This window comes from Zootoca vivipara, chromosome 6 (assembly GCF_963506605.1).
Source record: "Zootoca vivipara chromosome 6, rZooViv1.1, whole genome shotgun sequence".
NCBI classification, from domain to species: Eukaryota; Metazoa; Chordata; class Lepidosauria; order Squamata; family Lacertidae; genus Zootoca; species Zootoca vivipara.
In genome coordinates this window covers 44,537,366-44,560,499 of record NC_083281.1, presented here as the reverse complement: position 1 = coordinate 44,560,499, position 23,134 = coordinate 44,537,366, and the positions used below count along the sequence as shown (strand labels likewise).

The following is a 23,134-nucleotide window of genomic DNA, read 5'->3' as shown; positions in this document are numbered from 1 at the left end:
TTATTTTAGGAGAAACATGGTACATTAGCCCGGGACTGGATCTTCATCAGTTCTTTTATTTATAGATCTGCTTGTATCCTGATTCTTCCAGCGTAAATCAGACCCTCTGAACACCTAATACAGGCATAGGCAAACTTGGCCTTCCAGATGTTTTGGGACTACAACTCCCATCATCCCTGACCACTAGTCCTGTTAGCTAGGGATAATGGGAGTTGTAGTCCCAAAACATTTGGAGGGCCAAGTTTGCCTATGCCTGACGTAATACAGCACATCTAAGTGGAAAGTAAAATCTAACACAATTTATCAACAGATAAACATCAGCAGAAGGAAAGAAAAACCCTCAAAACAAACAAAAAATTTCAAAATTCGGAAAGAAGCACACCTAAACAAGGCTGTTTTGACCTGCTGCCCAAATGCACAGAGTGAAGAAGACTGCCCCTGGAGACTTGGCAACACAGCAGGCCACAGTTCTCACAATCCTTTGCAACTCACAAGCTGGTGGGAGCTGGGATACATAAGAGGGTATTCTCCAGAGGAAGGCAGTGCTCAAATGAGGGGGGAAATTGGAAGTGTAGTGAGCAGTGCTGTCTCTAAAACTTTGAAGGGAAGCCACCGTTACCTTTAGCCAAAGATAATCTTCTGTTTTATCAGCAACTTCACTGTGGTTATCGGCAATGTCACAGCGTCCTATGATACAGTAAACCGCTCTTTTGTAAGGGTCGGTGTTGTTTCTCAGGGCACGTCTGTAGTGGAGGCGAACTTTGTTCTCGGTGACAGGAGACAATCTACAATAAAAGAAAGGCAAGTTATTAAATGGAGCTGTGGCCCAGCTCACGGCCCATAATAAGACAGGCCCCTCCTACCAGTGCACCAGTTGTTCGACCCACACTGGCCCTGCATGTGTTGCTCACAACATCCAACACTGTGTGCATGCAGCAAGTAATGTAGGTGTAAGGAGCCCAGCAGAGTAACAAAAGCAACAGCTTTGTATCCACGAACTTAAAGCACTGAACTTGCCACGTGCAAATGAAAATGAGCAATGTTAACACCAGCCTTTCCAGCCGAGAAGACACGTGTCAATTCATGAGGGTTTACTAGTTCAAGCAAAAACCTTAGTAACATGGATTGATGAGCTCCCAAGTCCCTTGCAACTCTATGATGCACTTCTGAGTAGACTCCCTGACCCATCCCACACACTTTCCTGGCCTCTTTTTGAGACACCCCAGTACCTTCTATCTTTGCTGTGCATGTATTCTTGGAACCAACTTTTAAATTCTCCCAACTGGTGCTGAGCTCGATTCACCACTTGCAAGGCTGCCATTAAGTCGCCACATCGCATGCAGTAGTAAATGATTGCCCAAACAGGGTGACCTTCTACTTCCCCATCCTAAAAAAAACAGACAAATGGTAAAAACAGGGAGGAAACCTTTCCTGATGTTGTGATTATGGTCCAGTTCCCACAGGTGAGAAACCTATGTTTGGGGTGTCCTGCTTCAGGCAATGACTGAATGCTCTTCCACACAAAACAATCCCCTGTGCATGGAGAACTGGGTAGCCTTGCTTCATTCCTGACATGCTAGATTTCTACATGAAAGATATTCCTTTGTATATTCATGGAAGCATCTTAATTTAACTGAGCCTACCAGGAATGGCAGCGAGGGAGGGTATTTTAGCAGATTTCAGGCCCCTCTGTACACAAGGTGTATAGTAGCTGATATGGTGCCCTCCAGATGTTCTGGGGCAGCCCAGTCAGATGGGCGGGAAACACATAAGATGGTAATAATGATAATGATAATGATAAGTCTCAGCTAGCAATGTAAATAGTGAGGGATGAGGGAATTTGGAATCCAAAATACCTGGAGGAAACCATGATGGCTACCCTTGCACATACACACCCACCCGCCACAACAGACACACAATCTGTTCTGGAGGGCTGGGGGATGCTGTGGAACAGTCTGGAAGGCGGCAAAGGGAGCTGCATAAGGAAGCAGTGAAAATTGCCTCTCCCGCTCACTGAAACTTCTGCTAGATTCAGATATCCTTGCTGTTCACAGGAGAACACCACTGAATACAGCCCATAATATTTTCTTTTTTAAAGATTAGACTACCCACAGCCCTGCCCCATAAGCAACTGCAAAGAGATACCTTTCTCATGCTCTTTTCTTGGTGTACATGACAACCCCCTACCCAACCCCCAAATTTATGCATGGGTTAAGGGATCCAGAATGATCTGAATGGGTGAATACAGTCATGGCAGAACACCTTGGCTGTGGAGATACCTACCTGGAGTCCTGGGACAGACACTGGGAGTTTGATGTTCAGGAAACTGCGGACTAGCTGGTAGGTTCCAGGTACCCCTCCCAGTTGGGCTTGGTGCAAGTTTCCAAAGACTGTCACTAATGTGTAGTTCTTGTAACTGCAAGGAACCATTGATTTCTGATTCATAATACGTCACACAATTCCATGTTTACTTAACATAGTTTTAAAGAAGTATTTAAATATATGCTTACATTTTCCACCTTAATGAGCTACGCCAGTTAATGGATTCCACTCAGCCTTATGGTGAGTATACAAACCACAGGAATAGCATTTGAGAGGGGATTGTGCTGCACAACTTGTTTGTCCCCAACCTGTTCCTTTAAGACTGTTCTCTCTCCCTAGCCCTCCATTATCTGCAAATGAGTGGGCTGCACTGGGACTGCACTGGGATCGGCTGGTTAATCCTGATGGCTGAACTCCTAAAAGCAGGTTGTTGTTACACAGTCCTGTGACCCTAATCGCATTGGCCCATCAATGAGATTATTCCATATTTGAGGTTTCCAGAAGCCTTTTTATAAGCAGCTGAAATAGGCTAGCTACACTTGGATTGAACTGTTTCTTTTGTTTCAATGTTCTGTTCTGAAAAGTATGTCACCCTGGTCTTGGGGAATAGAGAGGCACATGGGGTGCTATCCCCTGCTCCCCGGTGTGGTTATTTCTTTGGGGTCTCCAGAGGTTACTCCTCTTTGGAGTCAGAGAGTGACAAAGGGGTGTGGTGACAGCTACATGAGTGCACTGAGCACGGCTATAGTTTACCCAGCCTGGCTGTTGGGGGAAGGACCTGAGTGAAAGGTTCATCCCTTCCACCCATTAAAGGGATCCCAGTTCCAGTCAGCCTCCTTGCATGCTGGAAGAGCCCACCACCCGCCCACCCACCCAGGATCAGATATTGCAACCATGTTCCATTGTTCCAAGTCTGCTTTCTTTGGTACTGAGGTGGCAACGCTTATAGAGGACACTTGGGTATGAAAGCACAACATGCGAAGGACAGATCAGAAAAAACAGTTACATGTATACATCTTCCTTGCATTGCATTTTCAGTTAATATATGAATGGGTGGTAGATCTTTCGGAAGCACTATTGCATCTGTAGGCATCTGTAACAACAAATGAAAGGACCTGAATTCTAACTATTTTGCTGCGCTACCTTTGCTCGAGGTACTGGAGGGCCTGCCTCACAAACTCCATCTGCACTTCCATGCTTGTCCGGACCTTCAGTGCATCACTTGCAGGAACCAGCAAAACATCAGTCATTTGCTTCACCATAGCCCATAGGTCAGAAATGTTCTGCAAAACAAACAAACAAACAAACAAACAAACAAACAAACAAACAGGTAAAGAGATTAGAAGCTACCACGAAAAGAAGCTGCATCCTTATCTTCATGAGAATGGCATTTAAAATGGACAGGGTCCGTGGTAACAGTTCACAGGAACACTAGACTGTTGCCGACAGTACCAACTACCCTCACTTTTCTAAGATAGTAGTCTTCAATGTGTTCACTCGTTTGAGGACATATTGCTTTATTGTTGCCCTGTCTGTACATATGATGCTAGTGATAGTGTTGTGACCCACCTTAGATCAGGCCACAACCTGGTAGTGGGCCCTAACCCGTGAGTTGAAGACCAATGTCCCAAGGCTACAACTGTATTACAAAAGCTTTAAAGCAGCTGAAATAAAGCTGTACTCTTATGGCCCATACCCCAGGGAATTCTCTCTCATTCATTCTCTCTCTCTCTCTCTCTCTCTCTCTCTCTCTCTCTCTCTCTCTCTCTCTCTCATTTTTGCTGGAAAAGGTTTCCCAAAGACTGGGAAAATCTAATGTGGGATGGACATGCAGCTTCCAGAAAGCCAAGTATTATATGTAGTGTCCATCGTCTCGTAAGTTACAGTATGATTAGTAGACTGTATGACACTACAGTCTGTTCAGAATGTTGTGCTAACATGATCATTCCATCAGCGCAAGTCTTTGTGCTTGCCTGGATGAATGATCTCCCTTCTCCCCACCACCCCTTGTGTGCTCTGTTCTGGGGGTTCTCCTGAACCTCCGGAGAAGATTTTGGGAAGAGGCATGGCAGCGAACACTGTGGTGCTGGGGGCAGTCCTTTGCTGGCTTCTGCTAGTATGCCAGGTTACTTGAATTTGGACCAAGATGCCTCTCATTTGGCTTTGTTGGTAAAGACTTCAAATTCACCAATAATTCAAATTCCCTGTTCTCCTGAAAAGCTGCTCTTTGGGGAACAGAGAGAGAGGTGACTCTCCCCACAAGTTTTCCCCTCTTCCAATGCCTACTGCCCCCACCCCCAATGTTGCCAACCACTGCTGTATGCAAAAAATGCCTGTATGTAGCTATCTATGGGCATATGGAAGAAGCAGCCAGTGTATCCTCCGTCAGCAGGCTGCTCAGCTAAGTTGAGCACAAGCAGAGCATCTCCTTATGCTCGCTTCACAGGCAGTACCTTATCATCCAACTCTGCTGCAGAAGCACAAAGGTCCACCAAATTGGGCTGCAGGTATCCATTCACAATCTTCTCGTTATAAACATATATCTGAAAACAAACTGAGAGTAAGCAGCTTCCTAGCACAAATACCCCTTCCCCCAGTGCTTTCCCCCTCCAACCCTTTCCCTCCCTGGTAACCACAGCAGAATCTGAAACAAGCCTCCAGATCACATGGTCTTGGGGGAGTGCTCCTGCCAGTAAGTGCCCCCGTTTCACTGCCTCACAGCAATGGTGCATCAGGGGATACAGAGGAATACAAAATGTCCTGCCACATTTATTCTAAAGCCTCAGGCAGGCCTCAGGGTCGGGAGCAAGGCAGGATTTCTCTCTGTTCCACATGGCGTATCTCTAAGGACAACATAGGAGGATCAAATGCTGACAGGTACGTAAGGGATTTTTAAGTACGTGCTCACATGGTGACACAATGGCCATATCTGCATAAGTCCAGGTTGCTGACTTAGTGTGGTTCATGTGGAACAAGCCTTGTGCTGCTACATGATGCTCGATTGCTCCCACTTCACTCCTCATGTGTGGAAGAATGCAAGGGCTGTAGCTCAGTGACAGAGCACCTGCCTTGCATGCAGAAGTTCCCGCACCTTCAGGGACAGCTGAGGAAAGGCTCCTGTCTGAAGCCCTGGAGAGCCACTGCCAGTCAGTGGAGACAACACTGAGCTTCATGGACAGGTGTCTGATTCTGTTTCCTATAATTCTGTTTCCTATATCCTGTACTTTCTGGCAAACCAATGTGTTGCAGCAGTCAGTATGTCTTTTAGCTCTCTTGGTCTGATCCACTCAAATCAGATCTGCTTCACACCACTGCTTTAATATCTGGTGTCAAATTCTATTTTTAAAATGTCTGTGTTTGTTTCATGCTGATGTCACTCAAGAGGATCAACCTCTGAGGAGCTGGCCTCAAAGCCTGACACAAATCTCATCAATTAAATCATGAAAACAAAAACAACCTGAATTTGAAGTTAGTTTTAGAAACCCTTGATGGTAAATAGTCGCTGAAACCGATGTGGGCCTAACTGGGAGTTTCAGGTAACATAGCTGAGATACTGAGGTTTCTAATTTACTCACTTGTCGAGCGTAGGCCATCTCAATGTTGTCCAAAGAACTACGAACTGCTGGTGGCAGCTCACTGACGTAACTGGGCTGTTGGAAGAAAGCGAAAATGCCAGTCAGAGTATTTGACACAAATTCATTTAGCAATTGGGTGGCTTCTTTTGTGCCAATACCAAAACTTTGAGGATCCCACCAGAGCATGAAGCTGCGGGGCAAGAGGCTTTTCTTGTAGCAAATCCCCCATAGCTGTGCATCCATCTCTCTCTTCCTGTTCTTTATCCCCCTGCAACCCTTTAGAAACAACCTGGGGACACGTTTACAGGACCCACTTCCGGTCACCCTGCCACAGTGAGTTATTTTATTGCAGTTGCCTAAGCACCAACTGGCTAAGTGGCCTGTGGGTGTGAAAAAGAACCCTTGGAAAGACGTATGTCCTTCAATATCAAAATCTTGACATATGCCACTACCAACCCCCTCCCCCCCCCAATGCTCTTCCCCCACCCTTGCCTCTTAACAAGAGAGCTTTCAAATTCATCACTGCCAGTCTTTATTGCTTTAAAATACAGCGGTGCCTCGCAAGACAAAAATAATTCGTTCCGCGAGTCGTTTTGTCTAGCGAGATTTTCGTTTTGCAAAGCGCGGTTTGCTTTTGTCTTGCGAGTTTTTCATTGAGCGAAGCATTCGTCTTGCGAGGTACCATTGTAATGGTACATACACAAAGAGAGGTGGTGTGGCAATGAATAATGTCAAGTTTAGAGTCAGACTTAGGTTTTGTAATACTTAGAGGTGCTGGAAAATAAATCAGTTAAGGGATAGCTGCCTCCCACTCAGCAAAGTTTCTTTGAACTCCACAAAGGAAGCTTCCTGCTATGTTGCTAAGAGAAATCCCTATCAACATGACTTCCCTGGTTCAGTTTGGCAGTGCTGGAATCACCAAACTCAGTCAGGAGAACATTTTGTTTTGATGAGAAGACCCTGGTTTCTCTGGCATTCATTTCAGCATTCAAGACTATGCACCTTCCTTCCATGACCCAAAGAAGGAAAAATCAGCTTGTTGTGTGAAAAAAAAGCTGTTTTTATTTTGTGTAATCAATAAGTATGAAAACAGGCAACATCTGCAACTAGCCATTTGGTGTGATAAAAGCATTTAAAATAATTGTCTTCTGTTTGCGTGAGTCTCAAAGAAATGTGCAACATGCTTAGAAAGCACAGTCAGGCTTTATTGTGAAGTATCATGGGCAGGCCCACTTTTTGGATTTCAATGCAGGAAAATAAAACATGCACTTCTAATTCTCAATCGACTTCTCCACCTTTACAAACAACTCGGCAGCACAGAAAGCTACTCAATTGTGCCTCTAGCCCTTCTGCATTTAGCTTCACTTGTTGCAAACTGCAGGCACCCAAAATCTGCATTATTCATACACGCATTCCAAAGCAAAAACCTTGGCAGCCATTTTGGCAAAGCTCCAAATGGCTTGGCCATCCGCTGCAACATTGGGGAGGAGGGGAAAGGGGGGACTGCAATGCTGCCAGCATGCTTGCCATCTTGGCTCTATCTCGAATCCAGAAAACCTGGAGAGATACATGAGTTTAAAGGGACCTAGGGATATCAGAACTCTGACAGAGCAGCCAAGCACTTCAGATGGCACAGAAGCAGGTTGTGTGACAGCTGCACTTTAAAATAAAAAAGATGGGGGTGGGGAGATTCAGAAAAAACAGCGAGACGGCCAAAGGGTGTGGGGACAAGGGAAAGCAGAAGATCCCATTTGAAATGGAACCTTGACCTGAACACTCCTTGAATACACAGCTAAGCCAAACATGATCCATACTGTGTTTCCTTTGACCAGACAACATATACCCTTCAAGGAACTATAGAAACCACTAAAAGAGAATGTGTGTTCAGCTTTCTTTGAACTGTAAAACATCACTGACTAATTGGTCTTATTTCCAGAAGCAACATTTCTGTATTTTTCACAAGCCCAAAGCTTGAAATATAGCTCCCCGACCCCAGCTGACCTGCTTCCTGCTGTGTGGGTCTGTGCCTTTCAGCTGATTCTGCATATCCAGAGGTATCAAATAACTCTCAATTATATTCTAAGGATGGGGGTCTGCCTCTCACTTGCTCACAAATTTTCTGAAACAGGATTTAAGTGCAGCATGAATTGGGAAAGGTAAGCAACTGGATTTTAACGCAGCAGATGCACAGCAAACCTCCCAAGCCTTTAACTTCAAGGCTGGGGACAAAACATCGCCTCAAGGGTTTCAAATGCTCTCGCAGCAACACACCAGTATTATATAGGCTCTGCAGGAGAGAGAAGAGCATTACAGAGTGATAGATCACATCCTGTCTTTTAACCCATTTGTGAAGTGTAATAGATGAGATTTTTTTTCTTCCTTTGAGATTTCAACATTTGTGATAAGGACAGTCTACCACTTAACTCTAAGCTAGCCATCCTTTGTACCCACTGTTACCTGTTCAAAAGATGTTCCAAATAAAGGTAAACTCAATTTCACATAAACCCCCAGAAGCTGTTGAATGCTTCCTGAACAACGTGCTAAGTCTGCAAGGCTCTGCTACTGAAGAGCAGTGAGTGATCAAGCAGTTTACAACATATTTTGTCTGCAACCCCCACAACTGAAAAATTTGGTAGCCCACTGAGCTTAATAAGTTGTCAGTAAAACATCTTCCACGGGGTATTTCCATAAAGAAAATGCTTCCGTGATTAGCACAGGCTTAAGAAAAAGAGATCACAGCATCATTTCCAGATCACAATATGAAGCATAGCCAATTAACATGGGCAATTTGGAAAACGAACTTCAGGGTTCCACACGTTTCTACAATGAACACTTTTAGATGCAATTAGGAAGTGGAGAGTTCGAGGAGGATCAAAAACATTTTTTTAAAAAAAAGTACAGACACTGAAGACTGCAATTATGTGAAAGCACCGGGGGGGGGGGGTGGGGGGGTGGGGGAGAGAGACGCAGGAGGTAGTAGTGGGCAAGCTTAGTTTTCATTTTAAAATCGAGTTCCTTGACATCATGACTGTGAAGATATGCTTGAGAGTGTACAGCAAGAGCGTGAAATCTCAAAAGCCAGAGAGAAATAAAAAATAATAATAATGCAGCTACAAGAGAGCCCAAGAGATACCTCATTCTCTTGAGTGAAGTCCAAGGCATCTTCTCCTGAAGCCAGCAGTGTGTGAAGGATCCTTTGCTTCACCTGTTCCCATTCGACCAGCATTGATTCTCGGTGATACTCCTCAGCCATAGCAAAGGTCTAGGAAAAGCAAGATTAATGCAGAAAACACACACCCAAATTCCACCCTTTGGCAACCTGGTGCTTTCCAGATGCTCTGGACTCCAGCTCCCATCAGCCTCAGCTGCATGACTCTGCCCAGAGCGCACCAGGATGGCAGAAGCTGCATCAGACCCACCCAGAACAGGACAAGCAACATTCATGTCAAGAACCAAGTACTACTACTTTTTTTTTTACTACAACTGCCCCCCCCCCCCCAATCCTGGTGAAAATGATGCCTTACGACCAAGGGTCAACATACTCTACTCACTCTAAATCATTGCAACCAGTGTAGATTTAAATGTCTGCACTGAGAAAATTGTTATTCATAGGAGAAAGAACTAGAACAAATGTACAGTGCTGAAATTTGGAGCTTTCAATCAACATTTTATGTGAACATTTAGCTTTATAAAAGGTGACTTCTGAGGACTGGGTATGATCAGAAAGAAGACCCTTTCAAATATCTAAAGGTATGCACTAAATCAGAACAAAGTTTTGAAGAACCAGATTAAATTCTATCACTCCATTCTCTCCATTCTGGCACTATCAGAAAATGAAGTTATTTCTAAATATCTTTCATTTTGGGATAAATGAAATGCAAAACAATATGGCTTCTTGTGGTTTAAGTGAATAATATTTGATCTTTCCGAGTGAATCCAAATTTAATCAGAAACAAAGACTTGCAGACATTACAAGCTACAGAATCACCTGTGTCTTCTTGTATTGCACTCCATAGATTTATTAAAATTATTTGTTATAATCTAAGACATGTCTGCGTCCTGACCATCTTGTTAAGAACTACCTTCTTGATAACTTGAAGTTTTAGTTGTAAATCAGTGTCCACATACACCAGTTCACTCAGCTTGTCATACACAGAAAAATGGTGAATTATTTGCAGGCTCCAAATGGTTAGTGATTTACCAAATGTCTTGAAACTAAATATTTTGATTGCTTGCATTGCTTTTGTTCATTGTGTTACAGTTGACACTGTCAACTGCAATACAACATTAAATATGTCTTTCTAAACAGACAGCCGTGTTTGACAAATATGTTTTGTCTGCATGCCCATATATAGCTGAAGCATCATGTCCTCCTCTCCATTTTATTATTGCTACACCTTCATTGCAGGCTGCAGCTGTTTTCCCAGCAACCAAGTTGAGCATTATTTATGTCTATAATAGGATAAAGGTAAAGGGACCCCTAACCATTAGGTCCAGTCATGACCGACTCTGGGGTTGCGGCGCTCATCTCGCGTTATTGGCTGAGGGAGCCGGCATACAGCTTCCAGGTCATGTGGCCAGCATGACAAAGCCACTTCTGGCAAAACGCCGTTTACCTTTCCACTTGGAGCAGTACCTACTTGCACTTTGACATGCTTTCGAACTCCTAGGTGGGCAGGAGCTGGGACCGAGCAACGGGAGCTCACCCCATCAACGGAAACCGCTGACCTTCTGATCGGCAAGCCCTAGGCTCTGTGGTTTAACCCACAGCGCCACCCGTGTCCCCCCTATAATAGGATAAGGTAAAGGTAAAGGGACCCCTGACCATTAGGTCCAGTCGTGACCGACTCTGGGGTTGTGTGCTCATCTCGCATTATTGGCCGAGGGAGCCAGAGCAGCACACGGAAACGCCGTTTACCTTCCTATTTATCTACTTGCACTTTGACGTGCTTTCGAACTGCTAGGTTGGCAGGAGCTGGGATCAAGCAACGGGAGCTCACCCCGTCACAGGGATTCGAACCGCCGACCTTCTGATCAGCAAGCCCTAGGCTCAGTGCTTTAACCCACAGCGTTGTAAAAAGGCTGACTCATACTGGCCACAAATTTACAAGGGCCGGTCAGCTGGACATTACCCCCCCCCATTTTAAAAGAGCAAAATTCCATTCTGAGACAGTCATACCTGCATTTATGTGGCATTGCCTTTGTTCACTTTTGCCTCACTCACCAGGAGTGTGTCTATGTGTGGAGGTTGCATATCAACCTGACCTTACGCCATATGGGCTCTCTCCTTATATCACTCTTCTTAAGTGATAAGAAGTTTGCTCCCTAGCAGAAGTGTGGTTATCTGGTGCTTCTTCTCTACAACAAGTGACCCTGGTACAAGTGCTCTCAAAAGCACATAATATTTCCATCCACCTGTTACTCCGGAGACTGCCTGAATTGGTTTACATTCTCTCTATAATAGGACATTACACCAAGATGAGCAAGATAGATGAGCAACCTTGGCTGGGACAAACAGGTGTATTCCTGTACGTCCGTATCCCAGTCCAAAAGTCAGCTTGTCCCCATGGTTTGGGTTTGTTTTGGGGTGTTTGGAGCACTGCATATCTGTAGTGGTGGTGACAGCTATGGAGAATCAGGCTTTGCTAAAAAGATTAAAATGCAGAATGGGATTGGAGTATGTGTTTTACTCCCATACAAATGCAAAAACAGGAGGTCAAAGAACACATTTTTTTGCTGTTCAGCTGACTTCTTCTGATTTGTCTTAAAACAGAAATTACAGGAAGACAACACAGGGGTTTATTTTGTTGTCAAATTAATGCCCTGAATATAGCGCTCAACTATAAGAGTGGAGCCAGTAATATTTTAAGACACCACCTCAACTAATATTTAAGATCTTTTCCTACAAGCATCTGGGGAAGATTTGAGCTGAAGAAGTGGTTTTTGTTCTGCTGTTCTGTGGCTGTTTTATGATGTTTATTGGTTTTATGTAATGCCATATTTTATTTATTTGTTTTTTAATTCATACTGACTTTGGCTATATACTTCCCTTGGAACCTTCAGATTGAAGGGCAAGTTATAAATGGAATAAATAGATTAATGAATCTCTTATGGTCTGAAGACACTTTATCATTTACAAACAATTACAAGGAAAGCTACAATTTCCAAGTGGTAAAACAGGAGCCCCCAGTTGGCCAAGAGAGCCTTGCTGATGGCTTGCTAAATTCCTGGCACTGTGATCTGTTTAGCATGCTGAGCAGGTAGAAGACCAAATGCCAGCATTAGCTGAGGCCTGATCTATTTTGGCTAATTACTACTAATGCTGGCAAAATCAGTTATGCAACCACACATTATTTAATTCATTTCATTTTTCGACAACAGAAACATACAGCTTTTCCTTTCACCTGCACCCTGCCCTTTCAGTAGATGATGCTCAGTGCCAATGTCTGCCAACATTTTGTAGATAAAAGTTCAGAGTGTGGTGTTGGAGGCAAAATGCAGCTGAGAATTCTCAGCTTTCTTTTTTTAAAAGCTTCCAGTTCTTGGGACTGAAAAGTTATGCTTGGGAGTGTGCACACAATCCTGGCTGAAATGTCTGACGTTTGTGGGGCTCTATTATCCTATTTCCTCACTTCTTCAGGCGCAATTCAAGATCCTGATGCTCATTTCTAAAGCCCTGAATAAACTGGTGCCCACATACTTGAAAAAAGAGCACCTCTTTTTTTATAGGTGCCAGCTTGGGCCTTACAAACAGGAGGGGAGGCTCTTGTGGTCTTGCCCATCATGAATAGGGACTTTTCTGTGGTGTCACCCCATTTGCAGAAACAGCTCCCCCCTCCAATTTGGAGATGAATCAATCAGTCTCACCTAACCACACAGATGTTTCAGTAATACTGATGTTTTGGTTGAACTATCGTTACTGTTTTTCTCATACTGTATTGATATGGGAGATGTTAACATTAATTTAGTAGTTACTATGTTTATGTAAAACTTTTTTTGTTTTATTATTGCATTATGAACTGTCCTGTGATACTAAATGGATGAGGGTAGTTAACAAATGAATTAAATGACCAAAAAATAAATAAATTATGCAGAGCAGTAGGAAAATGCATTAAAGTACACACATGCATTAAATTACACACAAATGAGAGAAGTTAGACAAATAAGCTTGATTAGTATTAGTCATACAGGTCAAGATTTTCTTAGTATAGGCTTTGGTTTGCCTATGTGCCAAACTGATACCAATGGCACCAGACTTAGGGTAGAGTGGACATTGTACGTTACAGAAGCATGCTGTTGGCCAGTCCCTGAAATAAATTGAGAAAAACCAATGCTTCCACATCTTCAAGAAAAACATAGCATTAAAAATAATAATCAGAGGCCATTACACATAAACTTGAACTTAATCACAGTGATTTCAAATCTTCATTTTGTGGTTTCTCACCATTATTATTACAGGGGATTTCAGAGGCAAACCAGTAAAATACGCAAGAGCCTAACTCATGTCCACAGAGTACTAATGTATAACTTTCAGCTGAATGCATGTAATCTTAGCCCTACTCTTATAGCCAAATAAGGAATACTGTACACCATGGATGAGAGTGGGTGGCATTAGGGCCAGACTGACTCTTCTGTACAGAGCCCATGCATATGGCACAAGAGCAAATCAACTCAGGAGCAGTAATCCCACTCCTCCACTCACTTTGGGTTTATTACAGAAAAGTATTTGTCTATACCAGGCATCCCCAAACTTCGGCCCTCCAGATGTTTTGGACTACAATTCCCATCTTCCCCGACCACTGGTCCTGTTAGCTAGGGATCATGGGAGTTGTAGGCCAAAACATCTGGAGGGCTGCAGTTTGGGGATGCCTGGTCTATACAGTTTATTCAATTCCAAGGTGTGAAGTCACTACTCTGAAAGGGTTTTAAAACTAGGCATGGGAGAGAGCTCTTGCACTTGTAGAGCAAAAGCAGGCAACAATGTCATGCTCTATTGAGCTGATGGGATTTGGAGTCCAACAACCTCAGGAGGAACCACACTAGCTACTCATGCTATGAAGAATAGTATAACCACAAATCTGTCATGTTGCAACGTCAATCAGAATTCTCTGAGATTCAGCCTCCCTACTGAAGAGGTGTTTCAATTTCAGGACTTTTCATATGCCCTTCTCCAACTTACCCGTTTCCTGGACTCTTCAATGGCAGACAGCAAAGCATTGTCTTTTTCATTTTTTAGGAATCCCTGTTGAAAAAAAAGTGCAGATTCAGAAATTGGCTTGACATTTAAATTCAGACACATTTGGTACTACACCAACCTGGTGCCCTCCAGAGGTTTTGGTCTAAAATTACCACCAGCCCCAGCCAGCATGCACTACAGGAGTGATGGAAGGCTGCCTTACATACAAAGTTGGTTTAAGTTTAGTTTTAAGCATAGGTCAACATTCTCTGCAAATTGCTACAACAGTAAGATTATTCAACTTGAGAGTGGAAAGAGGAAGATGTTCATGAAGCTCCATGTTAAAATGAAAGGTTGAACACTTCCCTTTCAATATATATTTGCATTAACTCTTTACAAAGTGCCCTGCTTCTGTTCTCTCTTGTCTCCGCACGGCAGCACCTGCCGCCTCTCTTCAGGTTTGTGAGAACCAGAATAAAAGCTCTGGATGCCTGTGAAGAGACATTAAACTTGCCTGATCACAAGGGTTAAAAAGTGATGGTCTGGTTCCACAAGCTCCAGGGACAGTCCCTGAAAACATACAAATAACTCCAAAAAGGGCAAGTTGACTGAATGGCAGAAGCCAGAAATAATTGCTTATCCTTTCACTTATCCAACTAAAGCATGAGAATAGCTGAACTCCAAAGCTATTCTATTTTTGTTTGTATTATTTATCTATCACATTATTTTGGAAGAGTTTAGCGTAGTCCAAGCACTCAGCCAATTCTCTGGGCAAGGCTTAACAACCTGTCATTGATTTAACACACTCTGCCTTCCACTTTATTTATTCATAGGGGAACATAACCAAGCAGGCAGGCAGCCAGACCAACCATCAATCCAGAACAGCAAAAACAGCTACTCTTTTATTTGCTGTGTGCATCTATTTTGCTTTTTAAATCCTGGCTTTATATCCAGTCATATTCCCATCAAACATGAACAGACAACTTGGGGAAATGAGGCACCATAATAGGAATAGGTAAAAGGCAGAACAGGAGGGGGTCAAGAAAGCAAACAGCAATTCTGAATAACAGAAACTGCAATAGGAAAAATGACGAAGATTTAAATGGAGCCTCAAATTTGGATTTATGTAATTTGCTTTTTAAAACATTTACCAACAAGCTTAACACAGTTCAATAAGTAGCATATCAGGTCTGTTGCTCTCCTGAAGACACTGGAATCGAAGACACTGGGATCGAACTTCCGGCAGGGCCAATGGTTAGTTAGGGATTATGGGAGTTAAGAATCCAACAGCATTTGGAAGGCCAAAGATTCCCCATCCTCCCATAAATTAACATACAGTAGTGGATTTCAACCTCTGTTCCAGAGAATTCCAGCTTCTTGGAGGTTCCTCAATTAGAAAAATCAGCAGTACACTAATGGCAGAGTGCTCCTGAAAGACAGCTTGCCCATTGCAACTGATCTTCCCCAGGAATGGGAAGCTTCTGGAAAGCGTCAGGTTGTAATTCAGTTTTTATGAGTGAACCAGGGTGCATTTGTCCTAGGGACACCCGCAGTTAGGTTAAAAGCTATCCTCCACCCTTGACACTGGGTGGCCTGGCCCTCACCAACTAGGATCACACCCTAAAGTCCAACAAGTGCAAAGCATTCAGACATGCAACACACACCCCTTAAATCTCTGCAATATTCATTACACAGCTTGCTGTTTTAAATGACTGTCCCTACCATTTAGCAACCGGCTTCATGAATTTCCAACTGCTTAAATTCAAAGCCTTTTGTATTCTCTAACTCCACACATGTGGACTGTGGCACCATATGTAGTCTTTTGTTTTGACACCTATTACAGACTTCCAAGTAGATCAGCATTTTCAAAAGACAATTTCTAGCCTGCACAGTTGCTCATGTATTCTAGAAAAGACCCAAGGAATGCCTACAACAGCTCTCATGCTAAAGGGCAAATGCTTTCTTCCTTGCACAAGTACATCCCACATCAGCTTTGATCATTTTCTCCTTTTCATGTTATTCTCACAATTTAGGTACAAATAACAATTGGGGAAAAGATTAGGCCCTAATTTGATTGAATTTTGAAAAAGAGAAGCTGCAAAAAGTGCATGCATGAACACTTCACATCTGACTGGTGTCACATTCCAGCTGAAAATGATTTGCGTGAAGTGATCCTGAAATAAAGTATTAAAGTGGGAGCGGGGAGAAATTGGCACACCACACAGAATGTGTGTTTGATTAATAACGACTTTTACATGGAAGATGCAGCAGAGATTAAGAACAAAATCAGAATGGTCAAGACCAGTTAATAAACAGGCAGAGTTCAGCCCTTCCTATTTAATAAATTAAAATAAAGGTAGTTAGATACCTTATACAACTTTGATACAAAGTAAACAAGCAGGACCACTGAAAAACCTAAGTGACAATTATGGATCATTTGGCTGTGGCATAAATAGTTTATGACTTACTTGGCTGCAGTTTTTAATTTTGCCCAGTTTATCACTTTCTGGTTCCTTCCAGTGGCTATGATTAGGAGAAAGCGCAGAAGGCATGGGCAGAACACATGCTTTGCATACAAAAGGTTCCAGGTTCAATCCCAGTCATTTCCAGGAATGACTAGGAGAGATCCTTTAATGAAACTCTGGTTTTCACTCCTTCCAATGTCACTTTTGCACAATTAGATGCATGTGTTTGAACAGGAACAAAAGCAGTTTGAAAAGCTGCTTTAAGAAAGAGCACAAGTAATGACAGGGCACCATCATAAGAGTGAGAGGGAGTAAACATTGATCTTTTTTCCATAGGAAATGCTTTAGGGGACTATCTAGCATATAGTACCTGCAAATAGGCCATGCCAGTCACTTAGGCGATGCTTGCAAAATAAGAATGTCACTGCTAGATGGCACAGTTCCTGCCAGCTGACGATGAGCAGGGACAGTCCTTGTTAGCGAAGGTCAAGGAACCAGAGCACAAAGAGCTCCAATTTTGTTTAGCTCAAATTTTGTTCTCCTTTTTTTTGGCTCCATCAGAACTTCATTGAACATTACTGAAAATGTTGACAAGCTGATGTCTCTTCTATGCCACAGAGAAATTGGGGGAAATATGTCTTTCTGGGGAATATTAAGCATCAGAGCTGTAGCATTTGAAATGTAAACAATACAATATGATAGGCAACCATATTCCAAATAAAAAATAGAAACTAATAATCAAGACACTTACATTGAAGAGAAGGCACCTGCAGGGTATGCCAACTTAGCTTCAGGGCTGTTCTCATTACATATGCAAAATCATAATTGGATTACAGACTCTGACAACATCATTCTGGTTCTTAAAGCATTCAGGTTAATTTGGCAATGGTGGGAAGGGACAATTCTGTATGAGGCTTCTTTACAAGGAAAGGAGAACATGCTGATCATAGAGCAGGAAGTTGTGGACAGGGTGTTAAACCAAGCAAAAAACCAGACGTTCTGTCAGAGACAGCCCATCTGCACTAACAACACAGTTGTTTGGTATGGCATTATTTTCAGGGCCACCAAATGAAGTAGAAGACAACCCAGAGGCAGGCCCAGGATTGTTTGCAGCATTGCAAGGGATCCTAGGCTGCAATTTGTGAATCATGCAGGGCAAAACGACTAGGACCAGCCCTACCAAGTACATATCACTGAAGACCTTCCTCCAGGGTTTTCTTAAGGCAACAAAACTGTGGAGGGTTAGATATTGAGCTTGTTCAGATATAACACCAAATTATAATTTGAGACTACAATAAACTGCGAAGGAGTCTTGGGTTTCTGAAACACGACCCCAGTGTAGTAATCCATCTCCTTCTAGTTTGAGGGAACCCACTTGCCGTTTGGTCTAAACTAGCAAAGTGTGATTTGGTTATGGATTGCAACCCTGGTTTGCAGGGCAAATGTAAATCTTAGATTTGTGGGTTTGGGTGAACTATAGCTTGCCTCAAACTAGGAAAAGAGAGAGGGAACTGTGAGCAATATATTTATCACAATATTCAAACCTGATTAAGGGACATTGAAAAACAAAACATCGAGTCAGCTGTAAAAAAAAAAAATTGCTCCCCCAAGTTCTATGGTTTAAATACAACAGATAACAGGGTCACTTATATTTCAAAGTTAATAATTCTAGTCCAACACAGGGCCCTTATGTTAGCCCGGTTGAATGTTTTTCCCTCAGCTTTTGTCAAGGACAGATACTGTATTTTCCTGTGTATGACTACTTTTTAACCCAGGAAAATCTTCTCAAAAGTTGGGGGTCGTCTTATACCCAGCCGCAGAAGCGATTTCTGGCACTGTGAACATTTTGGAAATTGGCAGCGCGGCGCTGGAAATCGCTTCTGTGCATGTCCAGATGCGATCCCAAACTCTATATTTTAACTGGAAAAGTTGGGGGTCGTCTTATACGCCGGGAAATACGGGTATTTAAACATCCCCATAAATGATAGACATTGCGGATGTTCTTTGAATGTACCAGACACTGTAGAACATATTATTTTCTACTGTCCATTGTACAACCAGTTACACAAATGCATGCGATCTCCTTTTTGGGGTAGTCTAACATCACTGCACAATGAAAATAGCAGATTCTATCTGTCTGACTCAGAAGTAACTGCAAGGGTAGCTTGCAGTTTTTGTCAATAGTTTCTCTTAAGAGTAGTGAATGGTACTATTTAGCGGGAAGAAACCCCAATGAAAACCCTCGTTATTACATATTTTACACAGCTGTTTTTGTATATATTTTAACATTTTAAATATGGATGTTTTATGATGGCCTGTATTTGTAGTGCCTAATAAATGCTTGGTGAAGTAGAGGAGGAACTGCAGCATAGAGGGTGGGAGGAAAAGGCAGAGAGCATGGCCTCAACTTCCCTGAAGGCTTGCCCTTATCACGCCAAACCATGGTTTGGCATTACACCTGAACCAGTTCACTATGAGTTATTACACTGCACTGCAGACTTGTGAACATCTAGAATACCCTTAAATAAAAAAGCAAATGCAGCAGCCCTCTCTAACTTGACAACAAAATGATATACCACATTGGTATCAAGGTTCGTGAATGCGTTTTAGCAACCATATATACAAGTGTGATCATTTCTTTTGTTTGAAACTAAGGGATGTGCAAAGTGGAAAGGGAATTTTAAATCAAGTTTAGAACAAGGCTGACAGGTGAGGAGGTCTTGGAATTTAGTACACCCCAGTAAAACTCCAATGTGTACATAGAGAAGGAATCACAGAGAAGGAATCACACAAGGCTTCAAATAGCTGCATTGCTGCAGACAATGAACGCAACCCATCAAACACGACTGCTGGGTCATCTCCATTCATTTCAGGAAAGCTCAGACTGAGATACTTACAGCCCACAATGAAATTAAAGCTGCGGCCATGAAGGATGGATCGGACCAAACACAGGGATGTTTAAAAGAGAAGTTCAATTACAACTGGAAATCTGACAAGGGCTCCGCATTTAATATTTGGGTGCCAGCTGAAGGTCTTGGATATCCAAAGCAAACTGAGCAAACCACCCTGAATAAGCTTGGTACGGTATATGAGACAATGGCATTTGGAATGGCAATTTCTCCAGTAAGTATGCAGAAAGCATGGAAGAAGAAGAAGAAGAAGAAGAAGAAGAAGAAGAAGAAGAAGAAGAAGAAGAAGAAGAAGAAGGGGGGAGGCGGGACTAATCTTACTGTCATTGACCTCCATTTTTATGAGGGTGCTTCTGACAACAGCAGCAGCAATGGTGCTGGCAGCCATTTTAACCTTCAAATTCTGAAATAACTTCATCAGTTTGTTTGTTTTTTAAATTGACATTTCTAACTCAAAGCCTTGGGACGGATACCATTAGTCGATCATGATTTAATCTAATTCTGCTTGTAATTTATTTCAGTTGAAATGTATATTAACGCTGACATTTCATACTTGGCACCAGACACTTGTTAAGCTTTAAAAATGCACGCAATATGAATGGGGCATATGAGTGCATGGCAAGGTTCAGTTTTGAGCTGTCTCTAGGAGTCAATTCCACCTCCACCAGGCAGTAAATCTACTTTGAGTTAATAACCTGTTAAAGAGAGTAATTATAAATTCATGTAATACTACTTCAAAGTTTGAGCTACATAAATATGTAGAAAAAAATAAAAATAAAAATAGTCCATTTGTTTTCCCCCCCACCTAATATTTTACTATCAGCAGAGGGTCCTTACTGCTCCAAGGTTCCAACAATATTCTTGTCAGTTCTTGATGACTATTATTTTTGACAAAATAATTTAGTTCATAGCTGAGAATTTGCAGAAGGGACAGGAAAAGACCTCTCTTACTACCTATTGGAAGCTTATCAGAATGTGAAGGTCTGTGTCCCAGTTGATAGCTTGGACCTAAATTTGGGATCAATGAATATTTATTTACTATCAAAGAAATTAAACCCAGCCTTATTTGGTTTCACTACTACCAAGCTAAGTCACAAATTTCCGGACAGTAATTCTGTCACAGTTGTTGTGTTTTTTGGACCAGAGATTATTATAATCAATAATGGTGATGACAGAAAAAATAAACTAATTTTTACGTTATACATTCTGCTTTCAGCCTTCCTTTGGGCTCAGCAATATACAGACTTCACAAAGTCAGTTCTGTAAGTAGTTCTGCAAGCTCTTGTAACTCCACATTCTATGTGCTGCCTGAACTATACCTAGTGAAATGCTGGGACCAGTGCTTCAAATGCTATGACTAGCCATCTCGAGCACTGGCACGCCATTATACTTATAGCTGGATATACGCTACTGTGTATGGCACCGCAAGAGAACACCTGTTCTAAACCACAAATTGATCATTTTCACTGATGTCCTGTCCCCTCACATTAAGTTGCAGGAACTCATGTGATGCTTCTAGGGAGCCAAGCATGGTTGTTTGAAAGAAAGGTTACATAGTCTTCTGAGGCACACAAAGAGAGTACTCTTAAATGATAGTTTATTCTTAGAATAGAGAAATGCCGTAATAAGAAAAAGATAATTTTAAATATAATTTTCCATTAAAGAGGCTCCCATATACACTTGCTGAAAACTGGATGCAAAGGTATAGAAAAGGAAAAACGAGCTATTTCTGGTTCTAGAATGGAAACTGAAAAATGATGGCAGCAACCAGAACTGAAAAGAATCATCTTCCTCAGAATGAGCAAGGGGAACGCCCTGAATCTGGCTAGTTAACTAATTTTTCCTCGTGACGCCATTTTATTGCTTTTTGCTGCCATCTTAGTACTGAAGTTACACGTATGCCTTTTATTTTTCAAGGAAGCAACATTAACACTTTCTTTCTCAAACAACCTCAAAATAATCTAGATGTGTCTTTTTACCCTTCCTTCTTTTATGTGGCTGTGGTTTCTGCTATTGCACTGTCCTCAGGTGCAAGGGGCAGAAAAGCACAATTCTGCTACTCCAGGACCCCGCCTTAGCTCTCAGCATCAATGCATTCAAGCAGGGTTAGGAAATTATGAGAAATAAATGGAAAGAGGCTTTCTTTGGGAATACAAGAAGTAGGGGAGTCTGTTTCCCAATATAAAGACAAAGAGAAGTTCCATGAGATATAGGGACTTGGGCTACAATCCTATACTGTAGTCACTTACCTGGGAATAAGCCCAACTGTACTCAACAGGGCTTACTTCTGAGTAGACATGCATAAACTTGTTACCCAAAGAGAAGTTTAATTTTTTTAAAAAAAGAAAAGAAAAAGAAACACACACACATACCCCATCTATCTCCAGTGTCTAGCTGGACACCACACTGCACTTTTGCCATTGCAAAGAAGCCTGATTTTAACATTCATCATATTAGAAACACTTAAAAGCCATCACAAATTAGCTGATAAAAACCTCACCATTGGTGTAGAATCATTGGCTTCAAAGGAATTATATCAATGAGCAGCCTGGAATGCCATCCAAAAATCAAAATCAAAACCAATAGCCCCTCTATAATATATAAGAAAACCACCTAGCAATTAACAGTGTCACTGATCTTCTGTCCTACTGAGTTTCTTAGGCTGAAAAGGCAACTCCTCGGTCTTCACCATGTTACTTCTGTTCACATGATATTTCTCCTTTTTTTAACAGTCAGCCCTCTGGCTCCCTGTCAGAAATGCTTCATCTGCAGCTTTTCAGAAGCAATTCCATAGCTGGATTTTTACCGACACATATATTCTTGTACTATTGCAAATGGAGCTATTGACTTCACAACTACTACATTAAAATGTAGTGCATATGCTCAAACACACACACACACACACACACACACACACACACACACACACACTCTTCTTTGCTGCCCACATTTCACACTTTGGTTCATTGTAGCTCTGTTTCTTTAAGCTGCAAATCTTCCCCAGACCTAAAATACAACTGAATGATTTTAACTACTTCATTTTTCTTGCCCTGAGACAATCCCGTGTACCTGCTTATTATTCTTTTCCTTGGAAACACTAAAGATCTTGCAGTTTCTGTAAAAAAGCCAAGAGTTATAAGCTTCCCCACTACCCCACCTTCCATCTACCAAGTGTTCAGCATCTGCACACACCAACGCCCACTTGCTGGGCAACGCCTGGTTCGAAAGAGCCTCCTCGGTATATTGCAAACACTGAAATATGATAACCAAGTTAAATGGAGATGCAAAATGCAGAACCAGGAGATGGACAGGCTCACTCACTGCGACACTTTTGACAATGTCATTTAATAATTTTCTTTATGAGCATTTGAAGGGTTGGAAGAACTTTGTCACAATCAAACTTTCAAAGCTACAACCTATTTTCCCCAGACTGGTATGATCAGTACATATAAGATTACAACAAAAGGGCAGCAAGCATAAAAATTCCATACATGATATTAATACATTAGGGTGGGGTGGGGTGAGGCAATTTGGAAGAATCAACAGATCTTAGACGTCAGGTGTCTACTTTAAATAGTTATCTCATACATTGCACCAACACCATGAATCTTAAATTCAAATAATACAAATTGCAACATTACCATTGGAAGTTAATAGATCATTTGTTAAAGCAGATGATTAGACTGA

The 23,134-nt window shown here is 42.1% G+C and overlaps 1 protein-coding gene across 2 annotated transcripts in view; it reads right to left on the bottom strand.

Annotated features, from left to right (window-relative positions):
• Positions 1 to 23,134, bottom strand: part of NUP93 (nucleoporin 93) — a 77,187-nt gene that overhangs the window by 14,295 nt on the left and 39,758 nt on the right. For both annotated transcript variants that reach the window (XM_035118338.2, XM_035118339.2), the window contains 8 exons: positions 14,077 to 14,139; positions 9,031 to 9,159; positions 5,898 to 5,972; positions 4,776 to 4,865; positions 3,466 to 3,605; positions 2,284 to 2,416; positions 1,230 to 1,387; positions 620 to 785 (listed from right to left, as the gene is read on the bottom strand). In XM_035118338.2, the coding sequence (XP_034974229.2) occupies positions 620 to 785; positions 1,230 to 1,387; positions 2,284 to 2,416; positions 3,466 to 3,605; positions 4,776 to 4,865; positions 5,898 to 5,972; positions 9,031 to 9,159; positions 14,077 to 14,139 (954 nt within the window). The remainder of the gene's footprint in view (positions 1 to 619; positions 786 to 1,229; positions 1,388 to 2,283; positions 2,417 to 3,465; positions 3,606 to 4,775; positions 4,866 to 5,897; positions 5,973 to 9,030; positions 9,160 to 14,076; positions 14,140 to 23,134) is intronic.